Below are 14,901 nucleotides of genomic sequence, written 5' to 3'. Positions count from 1 at the left end.
CATTCTATCGTGTCAAAAGCTTTTGACGCATCTATGGTTACAATCATACGCTCTCCACAGTTTATAGGTTCTAACTGGGTACCCATAAAGTATCTAATTATGTTGTCACTTGTAGTTCTGCCTGGCATAAACCCCATGAATGATCCCAGGCGCCACTCTCCCAAGTCTATTTGCCAGGATCCGTGCTAATATTTTATTATCAGTGTTAATCAATGAGATAGGGCGATATGAGCCCGGAATCTCCGGGTCTTTCCCTGGTTTTAATATTAAAGTTATTAAAGCTTCTCTAACAGAATCTGGGAGTTTTCCCAGTTCCCTTGAGACAGTCCACATTGTGAGCAGTTTCGCAATTAATACTTCTTTATATTGAGCGTAAATTTCAAATGGGATACCGTCTGTACATGGGGTCTTATTCTTAGTTATCTTGGACAATATTGTCTCTACTTCAGCCGAGTCTAAGGGGGCTTCATGGGATTCTCTCTGATCAGTAGTTCATTTAATAATACTAATTTTCCCTAGGAACTGTTGTAGTTCCACTGCACTTTTATTTACTTTACTCCTGTATATATCTTCAAAGTATTCCCTAACAAGCTCCAGCTTCGCCATTTGTTCATAGGTTTTATGGCCATATTTATCTATCAGGCAGTGGATATATTTATTATTTTTAGTCTGAGTTGCCACCAGGCAGCCAGTTTTTTGCCAGGTATATGTGCAAAGATATAATTATCGCTTACATTGTTCTCTTTTTGTTGTTCAGCTAACAGAAGCAGATCATTTTCCAATTTTGCCGCTTTATCTGTCCATTCCTTATAGTTTTGTGCTATAGGGTTATCAATATATTTATTTTCAGATCTTTCCACCCTTAGTTTCTAAATCGGTAATTTTTCCCCCTAATTTCCTTCCTAAATGTTACAGTGTGTTTAGTAATAATCCCTCTTATAAAGGCCTTTGCAGCTTCCCATACCATATTATTCCCCACTGATCCCTCGTTTATCTCAAGAAATTCCCCAATCTCTTTCAATATCTTATCGTGAAAGCCCATTATGTTGATCCATCCTATAGTTATGTTCATCCCTCTATTTATTTTTTTCTTTGTTTTTATATTTATAATAATTGAATTGTGATCTGAAATCCCCCGTCGTCCATACTTCACCTGTTCAATATCTTGTGCCCCTTTATTATACGTGAAAACTAAATCAATCCGTGACAAACACCTATGAGTTTTAGAAAAACATGAGTATCTTTTTAACTTTGGGTGCATTACCCTCCAAATATCGATCCAACCCAGTTCTGTTATAGTATCTTTTAATTTAGACCCTAACTTGTTTAATTGGGGGCTATTTAATCTACATCTGTCTATTTGGCCATCCATTACGTTATTAAAATCTCCCATTACTAAGAGTGGTTTGTCACCTGCCTTAACTACAACTTCATTTATTTTTAGTAACACATCTAATCTGAAGGGGAGAGGTATATATACATTTGCTATAATCCGTGCTCTGCCTTCCAATATACAGTCCATAAGGACATATCGGCCTTCCTCATCTATTAGTGTTTTTATTATTTTAATATCTATGTTTCTATGGATTAATATACTCACCCCTCTCGCATATGAAGAAAAAACTGAATAAAAGGCGCACTGCATCCAGGGTCTAGTCACCCCTATTATCGTCTCACTTGTCAGGTGCGTTTCTTGTAGGCATACTATTGCAGGGAGAAACCTATGTATTGCATCAAAAACTGCTATTCTCTTTATTCCTTTACTCAACCCTCTAATGTTCCAAGAAATTAGTCTCATAGAATCTAGTTTAAGTGGTTACTGCCATTTCCTATTTCGTAAAATGAGCCCTGGGAGAAAGGGGGGCAGCGAAGGGGCGGCAGAGCAGGAAGGGAGAGAGCAGAACGCAAAAAAAAAAAAAATTCATAATATATAGTTTTTATGCCCCTTTAATTCGGCACAGGTATTGTTTGTTTTCCTCTTTTCCCATAGTCCTTCCCCTACTTCCCCCCAGGAGCGAACGCCACCTACTTCCCCCCCTGATTGGCCCAGGATAGCATCTGAACCTGGCCCTCTCCCTTGCATTTCTCCCTCCCGGATATACCCCAGCCTTAATTATACCTCATATTTTTATCTTCTCTTTAATCCATTCCCCACCATCTCTGCTGTATAAAAAAAAAAACAAGTTTTATTCTCCCCTTCAACCCTCAACCTGGCCGGGAACATCATTGAATACTTGCCGCAGCATTTTTTTTACATCAGTATAATGGCTTCTTTCTCTCGCTGTTTCTCTTGCATAATCAGAAAATAGCATTATTATTGTACCCACGTAGTCTAGTTTCCCTTTGTTTCTTGCCCTGCGTAATACCTCCTCCTTATCTCTGACCGATAGGAAATTAATTATTATTGGTCGTGGTCTTGTACCAGGAGGGGGAGACCTTACCGATAGTCTATGAGCTCACTCTATAAAGTTTTTGAAATCTGAGATATCCTGGCCCAGTTGTTCCCTCGTCCCTCCACTCCCTCCTGAAACCCCAGACATCTCAGATTAGACCTCCTTGACCTGTTTTCAAAGTCCAGTAATTTGTTTTCTTCCTTTAACTTAGTTTTTTCTTTAACTATTATCTGCAGTAGGTCCTGAGTATCAGATGTTCTCTTCTCTACTTCTACTAACCTACCTTTGTATTTTTTGTAGATCTGTCCTGAGGAGTCCCACCGCCTCCTTAATATTTTCAGTCTGGAGAGATAGGTTCTGTATTGCCGAGTTGCATTTTTTTATTTCATGGAATATGTCCTGCAAACTAGGCCCCAGTTCCTCCTGAATGGGGGCAATTTTTTCCACCTCCTTTAAGTGTTTATTTCCGCTCTCCCCAGAGTGGAATTTAGTGGGAGACAATCTCATGGTGGCTTTCTCTATCGACCTGGAAAGGTCCCCCTCCTGGGTTTGGGGTATATCTTCCTTCTTCCTCCTAGGGGGGCTAGTCTGTCCAACTATATTAGTCAGCACTTGTTTCAATCTTTCTGCCCGGGGAGATCGAGGTGTTTAGTTCTGGTTGGGCTTTCCCCCTTTTTCCCCACCCCCTGTCTGGACATATTGAAGCTAGTGTATATATATATATATATATATATATATATATATATATATATATATATATATATATAGTTTTTTTTTCCTCTCCTCTCCCCTTTCCCTTCCTCCCCTCTCTCATTTCCCCCTCATTCCTCCTTTTTTCCCTTTTCCCCCTCTCTTTCCTTTTTGTTCCTTTTTTTTTCTTTCTTTTTTCTCTTTCTTTTTTCTTTCCTCCCCCTCCCTTATTTAACTACCTGTTATATGACCCTCAAGGTTTCAGCTGCTTTTTAACATCTGTACTTTGATAAGGTAGTGTATATGGTTCAGTTTGTCTGTGAGTTATCAATTTATACAGTAGTAATTCATTCAAGGCACGTTATTAAAGCTTCATGCAGTAAAACTTTCAAATACAGTTCCTCAACTCGGGCGCAGCCTGGATAATCACCAGACCGCGGCTCTACTACACAAAATGGTCAAACCACTACAGTTATAAATATTCAGATTGAGCCCAGAAACTAATAATTATAAATAATTCATGCAGCAATTCTTTCCCATACAGCTCCTCAATCACCCCCTCAACATAAATGTTGACCGGGCCTTAGCCTCACTATACCACATGATAAGCAGTGCAAGTTGCGGGTTCAAATTGGTCCCAAACGCTATTAGTGATGTTGATGGGGAGAAAAAAAAGTGTTACACCATTACAAATAAAGGCGGGGGGTGGAAAAAAGGGAAAGGTCCAAAAATGTGCAGTCCTGAGGTCTTTTTAAAGTTCCTCTATCACTGGCAATTTTGCCATCGGGGGTGGGGGGGCAACCTTCACAGATTTTTGTATACTTATTGCGCAGATTCTAGAAAGATTCTAGAGAGGCGTTATCCATCGTTCCCCAAAATGTCTGCCTCCTGGATCGGGCTTCACCGCTCGCAACTCAACACTGGCTCCCTGAGGCTGACCTCCCATCGAACCCCAAGGTTTACGTCCCCCTGCCCCTTTTTTCCACGTTCAGAGTCAATACCTCTATCTCCAAATTTACTGAGTCAGAACTGCCATGCAGGTGTTCCGTCCGGGACCACAAGCCTCCTCCTCTGATACCACAATCCAGGCTTGTCTTCAGGGTGTAGACTATCAGAAGGGGGAAAACGCCAACCGAATCCCAGGAGATGGCATTTAGGATCGGCTTGGTCACCCCAGTTCCCCCCCCCCCCCCCCCCGACTGCCACCCACTTTAAAACCGCTTGCCTCACCTCGGTGTTTCAACGTATCTGACAGCCACTGTTCAAGTCCAAAAACAGAACCCATAAGTCTAACCTCAGCTCTGGTTCTGATTCAGGGGGAGGGGGGGACAGCGAAGCTCGGGCAGTCTCAAGGTACACAGCAGTCCTTCTCCTCTCATGACCTCCTCTCCTCTCACACATCCGCTCCTCTATCTGTGTCTGTTCTCAGCTCCCTCTCTCCCTCCAAGCACAGAAGTCGGGCAGGGCAGCATCTCACCCACAGCAGAGCTGAACGACTGAACACGGGTCGCCAGGTCAGGTCAGAGGGCAGCAGAGCAGTAGGGCGGCGGATGGAACGTGCGCACGCACTAATGCCCTGACTCCACTGAAAGAGACTTTAACAAAGTAGTGTACCAAGAGGGCCATAATTCCCAACTTTGCCAAAAGCTATGCATTGCTATATGGAAAAAGAGTTAAACAGATGAGAATGTGATTCCTTGTGTTTGGATGTACTATAAATCCCATTTTGCACAACAATAAAAAGAGACATTTAATATGTTTAAAGCTGGCCTGGTTTACTCCAACACCATATGCCAGCCATTGCATCTGTACACACCCTGACAGGCACTAGTACAACCAAAAACTCACTGAAAAGAGTGTCCTAAAAGGGTGGAAATGCTCCAAACCCAGACACCCTTTGCCAATATCTTCCAGTCAGGAACATATCTGAGCCCCTCATGTACCATGTCATGGTGTCTCAGCACGCATGGGGTCCTACCACTTAAATGCCCATGGTGTGTGACTTTTTTTTACTTAAGCTACTTTCACACTAGAGTCAATATAAGTCAATGGGGATGGATCCGTTTGAAGATGACACACTATGGCTCAATCTTCAAATGGATCCGTCCCCCATTGACTTTCAATGTAAAAGTCTGGACGGATCTGTCTGCGGCTACTTTCACACTTAGAATTTTTTTTTACAATATAATGCTGTCGGATCCGCTCTGAACGCTAGTGTGAAAGTAGCATTAAGCCTTCCTGTGCCTTTTAAAATTTATTTTTCTGGGCAGATAAGCCCTTTAAATGTTTATGTATTTATTTAAATGTTGCAACATTTTTGCATTTAAAATCCTTCCAATACTGTCTGTTGAGACAGAGGTTTTTGTGTGTGTGTGTGTGTGTCTGTGTGTGCTTTATGGCAGCTGCGATGGATTGTACTTAGAGGTCAATTGACCAATACCATATACAAAAAGTAATGGACTATTGCCCCTGAGTTTGCAGACCAATATTTCGTAATAAACTCGCACACAGGCAATTGTTTGGCACACCACTTGGGAAGCTGGAGATTTGACTGGAGAATCGCAAAGAAAGAATCATCTGTCACACAAAAGGCATATTTGGAAAAGAACGTGCAAGGCCTGATTCCATGGGGAAGGCCTGACTACATGTGCCAAACAATTGCCTGTGTGCGAGTTTATTACGAAATATTGGTCTGCAAACTCAGAGGCGCCCCCCCCTCCCCCCTCCCCCCGCATGTAAACAGTTACAGAGGGAGCATACTTCCATACTTCCTCTGTCTCCCATCGGCACCACGCAAGGTGCCAATGCGTGTATAAGCAGGCTGGAGCTGAACAGTTTATATAATAAGAAAATGTCAAATTATGATGGAAAAAATAATTATATAAGTCATCAAAAGATTACTGAACAGGTAAACCAAGGATACTAAAGTACCAGGAGACTTAAAGGGAGTCTGTCACCAACTTCAGTCATGTCAAACTGCGTGTACAATGCAGAGCCCAGTTAGCGGCACATGCTCATTAGGTTGAATGATTGCCGCTGCTCACAGTGGGGATCGTAAGGCGCATGTGTGGGCTGGTACTAGTGTTCGCAGATGCACACTGAAGTACCTCAGAGCTTTTGCCGGGGGCCTAGGTGGGCACTTTGAGCTGAAGTCACCGGGCACTTTCAAATGCCATTTGAATATGATTTAAACTTAGTTTTTTGGAACATTTCAGCCACAGAAGTGGTGAAAAAAGGCACCATGTATTATCTGTGTGTGTGACCCACAATGTGGTATTAACAATATTAACTTTTTAATCCTGCTGACGATGCTGGTCAAAACCAAAATAACCCATACATGGAAATACTAAAATAAGTATACAAAACATTAAAATACAATATAAACATTATATAGGGAAAATAATTTAAAGGGCTTGTCATAGGAAAATTATTACTAAATAATGAATAGAACATTTCAAATGAAATATTATTACAATATGCATGCAATAAAAATATTGTTAGGTTTTTATGCAGATTACATTTTCTACTCTGGGAGCGCCCCCTGATGTTTATCCTGTGGATGAAATTCAGGTCCACATTCTCTTACATTCAATTGTGGACATTTATGCTCAGTAGCTTCTTGCTCCCTGTCTCTTTTCAGTGCTGGCATAGGGATCTCATAGTGAAGTAAGTGAAGCGGTCCAGACAACTTTACTTCATTTGTCCGTATTTCTAAATTCATAGAAATACTGTATATAGGCATTGGAAAAGTATATTGGGGGCATTACATACTATATCATATGTTTATAGTTGGTGTCTAAAATGTAATAGACCCACTATAAAGTACTCTCAGTGGTCTCAAGTATCTATTTATTGTTTACTGAGTATGCCTTATTATTCTTATTTTAAGATTTAACTTTTATTCTTATCATTTAAAATTATGATGAGACGACAGAGTATAGTGAAACTCCTGCGCTTGTTAGTTAGAGAGGGAGGAAAGGGTCTGATTAACTAGTGCTGGGCTAGAGCAGTGTTCCAATATATTAGGCCTGTTGCATATAGGGAAAGAGCCTAGTTGATTTTACTAGAAGTCCCTATGCACTTACCCTACTTGACCTAGTCTAGTCAGTGTGATAGCCTAAGTGGCTGTAGTCGGGGCACTCGTCTTTAAAAAGACGACCCCCAGCCTCAGGAACCTCGGCCCTGTACTACAGATCCCTATGCTCTTACCTCTCTACGATTGATGTCCTATGTCATCCGACGCGTTTTGCCAGGTATGGCTCTTCAGGGAAAAAAGGATGTTCAGGCGCTGAAGGCAGTGGCTCTCGCCTGTATCGATCATGCGGCAGTGGCAGCGTTGTGATGCTGTGCCTCTCCTTTTGAGCGCCTCGCTCCACCCCGGTATGGAATTAACCAATCAGCTGGTGTGGGCCATGCGCACTGGTGACACTCCCCCCCCCCCCCCCCCCGTATATTCACCTGCCTACTTCAAAGCGGAGACATGCGCAATAGGGTTCCGCTTCTTCCATCGGGCGGCCTAGCTATGCTCCGCTATAAGGAGGAAGTGACGTGGTGCTTGGGCGTGGTTAGTCGTCATGGGGATCTCACACCGCGTCCCCGGCCGGCTTTCTGTATAGCAAGGTTGCAGATCCCTGGAAAGTATTAATGGTTCGGTTTTGTTTGTTAAGAAATATCCATGACGGTTCACACAGGGCATGGATTATAATAACCCTGTCTCTCCTGAGTGTTATATTACAATTTTTTATAGTTTTTAGTTTTTGTCATGTTGGTATTAACACCATCATTGTTAGGTCGATAGCTGTATGGCTGTTCTGGGAAAATACCATCCAACCATCCAGACCATGCACACAGAGATGATCTGATGTTTAGAAAAATAGGATCATTGTTGTTTATTATTTTTATATATATATATATATATATATATATATATAGGGCTTAAGTTAATTATAGAGCAGAATTTATTCTGTCTTCTATATTGCATATTAGTGCCCATTTAGACCTGCCCTCTGTATATATATATTCCAGATTTGTATCTATAGGAAGGGTTTATATGAGAGATATTCATTGAGACCGTTTGGTGTCACGGACTTCAGTCTATAGATCCACCTAGCTTCTGCCTTCAGGATCAATTTATCCCAATCACCTCCCCTCCTAGGTTTAGGGACATGTTGGATACCTATAAATTGAAGGCATGTCGTGTTTCCGCCATGGCATTGATTGATATGCCGTGCCACTGATGTTATTTTGAATGTCATTGTAGTGGTCTCTAATGCGTCTCCTGAATTCTCTTTTAGTTTTCCCTACATAGTCAAGAGGGCAGGAGCACTGTGCCAGATATACTACCCCCATGGTTAGACAGTTCACGTAATCACGGCTGGTATACTCTCTGCCTGTGTGTGAGCACGTGAATGTCTTGGTTTTCTTTACCTGGCTACAGGCCAGGTACCTACCACACTTAAAGGTACCTGTAGGTCTCCTAGATAGCCAGTTACCAGGGTTACTGGGGGGTGGCTATTGACCAATCTGTCTTTGAGGCTTCTGCCTTTCCTGTAAGTTATTGCTGGATATGGACCTACTATATCTTCCAGATCAGGGTCCGTTTTTAATATGTCCCAGTACTTTGTTAGTACCTGCCTAACCTGTTGATGGGCATTGTCAAAAGTCCCTATGATGTGAGTAGTCTTGGAGGGAACTATAGAGTTCATCCTTTTTTTCTTTGGTATGAGTAGCATATCCCTCTTCTCTGAGACTGCTGCCTCATAGGCTACTCGTAGTATGCCGTCAGGGTACCCTCTATCTCTGAATCTGTACCTTAGATCCTCTGCCTCACTTTTGAATTTTTTAACGGTGGAGCAGTTGCGTCAGAGTCTAAGGTACTGACCTTTAGGTATGCCCTTCCGTAGGGCGTAGGGGTGTGCGCTTTCCCAACGGAGCAAGCTATTTGTCACTGTCTTTTTGCGGTAGACCGAGGTAATTATGTTATTATTTGGGCCTCTTTCAATGAGCACATCTAAAAAAGGTAGAGTCATGGCTATGTTCAGATGTGAATCTAAGGCCCATAGTATTGTCATTAATCATCTCCATGAAGTCCCCAAATTCGTCTACCGTACCTCGCCACAATACAAAGACATCATCTATGAACCTTAGCCACAGAACTATCATATCTTGCCACTTCTCCATCCTTTCTGAGCCAATGACGTTGGCTTCCCACCAGCCCAGGAGCAGGTTTGCGTACGACGGCGCACAGGAACTACATATCGCGGTGCCCCTGAGCTGGTGGTAGTAGTGGTCATCAAAGACAAAATAGTTCCTAGTGAGGCTGAAGTTCAATAGATCGAGTATGAACTGATTGTGTCGAGTTTGTCTTATATCCCTCATACTTGGGTAGCTTTCTACTGCCTTCATTCCTAGATCATGTTTGATCGAACTGTATAGGGCCTCGACGTCAATGGACACCAGTATGGTTTGATCGTCCATACGTACAACACTGAGTCTCAGTAGGAGGTCAGATGTATCGCGTATGTACGACGGTAATGTCTCCACGAAGGGTTTAATGATTTTGTCGATGTAGATGCCTACGTTCTGTCCTAGGCTACCCACACCTGATACGATTGGGCGTCCTTTTAGTGGTGTAGTGCCTTTATGAATCTTTGGTGTGGAATAGAAAGTGGCTATGACGGGATATTTAGGCAGGAGGAAATCTAGTTCTGTCTGGTCAATTAGCTTGTCCTTTAATCCCTTAAGTAAAATTTGCCGAAGTTCTAAAACAAATATAGGGCCAGGATCTTTTAGTAAGATTTCATAAGTTTCCTTGTCTTTCAGGATATCTAGACACATGGTTTTATATGCATTTTGATCCATTATGACCAGATTTCCTCTCTTACCTGAGGGTTTTATTATTAGATTCCGGTCTTTTTCGAGGCTTATTAGAGCTTGGTAATCTTCCTTACTCAAGTTAGAGATTTCCTTGGTCGTTTTAATTAGTTCCAGATCCCTGGATACTAGTTAATGGAATATGGATACACTAGAGTCTGGTAGAGGTGGTGGCATTTGGGTACTTTTTAGTTTATGTTCAATAAAAGGATCCTCTGCTCTATCTCTCTCCCCTTCCTCCATTAGAACAACAAGGGTCAGTGTGGCCTCCAGTTCCCTGGGGTTCATGTTTAACTCTTCAAACTGTATATGATCCTGGAGTCGGAAGTGTTAATACCAAAGCAATTTGCGTGTAAACAATGCTAGGTCCTTACTCCACTCGAAAGTCTCATATTGAACTGTGTATATAAGTATAATAAAAATTAAAATCATAAATAATAATGATCCTATTTACCCAATCACCAAACCATCTCTATATGTATGGTCTGTATGACATCTTTCCAGAACAGCCACACAACTATAAACGTAACAATGATGGTGTTAATACCAACATGACAGAAACTAAAAACTATAAAAAATTGTAATATGACACTCAGGAGAGACAGGGTTATTATAATCCATGCCCTGTGTGAACCGTCATGGATATTTCTTAACAAACAAAACCGAACTATTAATACTTTCCAGGGATCTGCAACCTTGCTATACAGAAAGCCGGCCGGGGACGCGGTGTGAGATCCCCATGACGACTAACCACGCCCAAGCACCACGTAACTTCCTCCTTATAGCGGAGCATAGCTAGGCCGCCCGATGGAAGAAGCGGAACCCTATTGCGCATGTCTCCGCTTTGAAGTAGGCAGGTGAATATACGGGGGGGGGGGGGAGTGTCACTCTAACTAACAAGCGCAGGAGTTTCACTATACTCGGTCGTCTCATCATAATTTTAAATGATAAGAATAAAAGTTAAATCTTAAAATAAGAATAATAAGGCATACTCAGTAAACAATTGCATACTATAGAGCTATTTATTTGTGGATTTGCTGGAGCTAGGTGGGGGGGACTCTTTTCAATGCATGGGAGGAAAGGGTTAGCAAGAGTTGATTGCAGTGCAATCATGGGAGATGCAGGTGCTTGATGGACACTCAAAGAAAGTGAAAATAAAATAGCTGCAAAGAGGTGAGCAAGGGGGAAATTACACTGGATTGCATTTTTTATTTTTTGCATTGATATAGAAAAAAAAGTTAGCATTACTCCAGATATTTTTATCTTATTTGTAGGATAATCCCTTTAAGCCCACATGTATTGCATTGTATCAAACACTATGAAATAAGATACTTACCCCCTGGGAAATTACATCCTATTCCAACTACTGCAATGTGATCTTCTGGTTCAAACATTGTACAGATTCTTCTTTAGACCTGCAATAGAATTATAAATAATTACTAACAGAAGCAAAACTTTTTAATAACAACCTGACTCATTAGAATATTAGAACAATAATAATGTTTTATTTTACTTGCAAACAGCCATAGATAATAAGAACCATCTGATCTTAAGGTGTTTTTATTTGTATATGCTTCCAGGAAGTAGTAATAACAATTTATCAAATAAAAGCATGTAAAAAAAAAAATATCCGGATGCGTCGCGTGTGCATTGCGAGAAACCTGCGTGAGTGCGCACACAATTTCAGTCAGTTTTGACTGTGATTGCATTGCGTTGTTAAGTTTTTATCGTGCGGGTACAATGTGTTTTGCACGCGCGTGATAAAAAACTGAATGTGGCACCCAGACCCAAACCCAGACTTCTTCACTGAAGTTCGGGTTTGGGCTAGGTGTTCTGTAGATTTTATTATTTACCCTTATAACATTGTTGTAAGGGAAAATAACAGCATTCTTAATACAGAATGCTTACTAAAATGTTGATTGAGGGGTTAAAAAAATAAATAAAATGAACTCACCTAATCTACCTGTTCGCGCAGCCGGTATCATCTTCTTTCTTCTTCTTTCAGGACCTGCAAAAGGACCTTTAATAATGTAATCGCGCTCACTACGTGGTGAGCATGGTGACGTCAGCGCAGGTCCTGCTGAATGAAGATAGAAGATCCTTCTATCTTCATTCAGCAGGATCTGCGCTGACATCACTACACTCAGCATGTGGTGAGAGCGATTATATCAAAGGTCCTTTTGTATGTCCTGAAAGAAGAAGAAAGAAGATGATACCGGCTGCGCGAACAAGTGGATAAGGTGAGTTCATTTTATTAATTTTTTTAACCCCTCACCCCTCAATCGACATTTTAGTAAGCATTCTGTATTAAGAATGCTGTTATTTTCCCTTATAACAATGTTATAAGGGACAATAATACAATTAATTTACTTTAATGGGGTCCGGGGTTGCTTATCCCTATCATCTCCTAGGAACCATGTGTGAAAATTGCACCACATCCGCACTTGCTTGCGGATGCTTGCGATTTTCACGCAGCCCTATTCATTTCTATAGGGTCTGTTGCGTGAAAGACGCAGAATATAGAGCATGCTGCGATTTTCAAGCAACGCACAAGTGATGCGTGAAAATCACAGCTCATCTGCACAGCCTCATTGAAGTGAATGGGTCCGGATTCAGTGCGGGTGCAATGTGTTCACCTCACGCATTGCACCCGCATGGAAAACTAGCCCGTGTGAAAATGTCCATAGTCTAAAATAACATTACATTTTTACCTCTTTTGCTCAGTTTTTCCAAAATAAAAAAAATAAAATAAAAACATTCTCTATATAGTATCAATAAAAATTAGTAATTAGTATTTCATAGCACTACAACTATTATTATTTATTTAGTATCCTTATAATTATGTTCTATATTTCAATTACAATTTTATATACTGTATGTACAAAATACAAGAATAAATGAAAATGTATTCTTTTATTTTGTACACATATTTTTTATTGTTTTCACTTTTTTATTAATTAATTGCTAATATATATTATTGCACTGCTCTGCACTTTGGACTTTGGGAAGCAGAATTGCACTTTCAATCCATCTCAATTTTATGTTTTCTCACCGTGTTTTTTTATACTCATATTGGTCTATACTACAGTATATCAATTTTTGTCATATGGATGGCGACTTGTATTAATAAGTAATAGTTGTACTTGCTTTTTTGTGTGTATATTTTTTATGGTAAACCTATGGGCATTGCTCCATATATTTCCCTTTACCAACATGGTGGATGGTGCATGTGGTCTTTTTGGAAGTCAATTCACGCCTGATCAGTCATGTTCCCTACCCTGGATCTCATGCTTGGTGCTGTACACTCCTAATTCAAGAGCTAAATAACAGGTAGCACCTGTTTTTAATAACCATATCACGCCCTCGAGAAAAGACATATCCATTTCAATACTTCTCAGTACCACCAGAGGAAGATTTTGGGGTGCAACGCATTAAAGTGTTGGTGTGTGAGGAGGGCCAGATTCCTTTATTTCTATGCAATTAGATCTGTCATTATCTGCTTTTTTGCTTATACTTACCTACATTCTTATTATATTACTCGTTATATATACTTTATCCTGATTGCTAATACTATTAAAGGGGTCATCTAATTTCACCTTAAGAAGTTGAGATCAGACACAATCCCAACCACCAGCCGGCCGTGAAACAATGAAGCCTGTCGGTGCTCACTACTTCAGTAGCTCCCATTGTGGTGCATGAGAGCTACACGTTTTCTGTAGCTCACATGCAACGCAATGGGAGCTATTGAAACAGTGAGCGTTGATACGTCCCACTGTTACCCAGCCGGCAGGTGTTCGGAACTGTGTCTCATGTCATGTTAGTAATGGCCAGGTGAGACAACCCCTTTAAATTTAAAACAATTGTGGCTGAGTTAGAGCTCCTGCACACAACCATATCCATTTTTTGTGGCCCCCAAATTGCAGATCCACAAAACATGGATACAGGCCAAGATCCTGCCACAATTTTTATTTCTCCTGCAGAAATGTCCTATCCTTGTACCCAAAACAGACAAGAATAGGGCATAATCTATTTTTTTGCAGGATGTACGGATGCAGACATCTTTTGCGGCCCCATTGAGATGAATGGGTCCGCATCCAATCTGAAAAAACAGATGTAGACCAAAACTAAAGTAATCCTCTGCTTTTGTGCTATTTTGCATACACTTATCTATATTTTAGTAATATGTTAACTGCCTAAATACATGATTATATTATGTAATATAAATGTTAATTGCAAACTGTTTCTTACATAGTCTGTCATTTTGCCCAACAGTCCATTGTCATATATTTAGGCCCCAACACCCAGACAGAGGTCCCATAACAGAGATTCAGGCTTCATGTCAGCAGAAAATCAGTCTTCATGTCATAGCAGAGAATCAGGCTTCACGTCAGCCAAAACTGGAACAGTCCATTGTCATATATTTAGGCCCCAGCACCCAGACAGAGGAGAGAGGTCCCATAGCAGAGATTCAGGCTTCATGCGAGCAGAGAATCAGTCTTCATGTCATAGCAGAGAATCAGGCTTCACGTCAGCCAAAACTGGAACAGTCCATTGTCATATATTTAGGCCCTGGCACCCAAACAGAGGAGAGAGGTCCCATAACAGAGATTCAGGCTTCATGTCAGCAGAAAATCAGGCTTCACGTCAGCCAAAACTGGAACAGTCCATTGTCATATATTTAGGCCCCGGCACCCAGACATAGGAGAGAGGTCCCATAACAGAGATTCAGGCTTCATGTCAGCAGAGAATCAGTCTTCGTGTCATAGCAGAGAATCAGGCTTCACGTCAGCCAAAACTGGAACAGTCCATTGTCATATATTTAGGCCCCAGCACCCAGAAAGAGGAGAGAGGTTCCATAGCATCATCGCCACTTGCCAGGTTGGTGGAGTACTCGAAACAGAGCAACAGGGGACACAGGTCTCGCATGGAGGCCCAGTCATTGGTG

At 41.3% G+C, this 14,901-nt stretch overlaps 1 protein-coding gene across 1 annotated transcript in view; it reads right to left on the bottom strand.

The window, feature by feature from the left end:
- Positions 1 to 10,244, bottom strand: part of LOC122939529 (highly reducing polyketide synthase PKS6-like) — a 29,702-nt gene extending 19,458 nt beyond the window's left edge. The window contains exons 1-2 of the mRNA XM_044295596.1: positions 10,142 to 10,244; positions 9,194 to 10,084 (exon numbers count right to left, since the gene is read on the bottom strand). Of these exons, the coding sequence (XP_044151531.1) occupies positions 9,194 to 10,084; positions 10,142 to 10,244 (994 nt within the window). The remainder of the gene's footprint in view (positions 1 to 9,193; positions 10,085 to 10,141) is intronic.
- Between the last annotated feature and the right edge of the window lie 4,657 nt (positions 10,245 to 14,901).

This window comes from Bufo gargarizans, chromosome 5 (genome assembly GCF_014858855.1).
Source record: "Bufo gargarizans isolate SCDJY-AF-19 chromosome 5, ASM1485885v1, whole genome shotgun sequence".
Taxonomy (NCBI): domain Eukaryota; kingdom Metazoa; phylum Chordata; class Amphibia; order Anura; family Bufonidae; genus Bufo; species Bufo gargarizans.
This window is presented reverse-complemented; position numbering and strand designations above follow the sequence as displayed.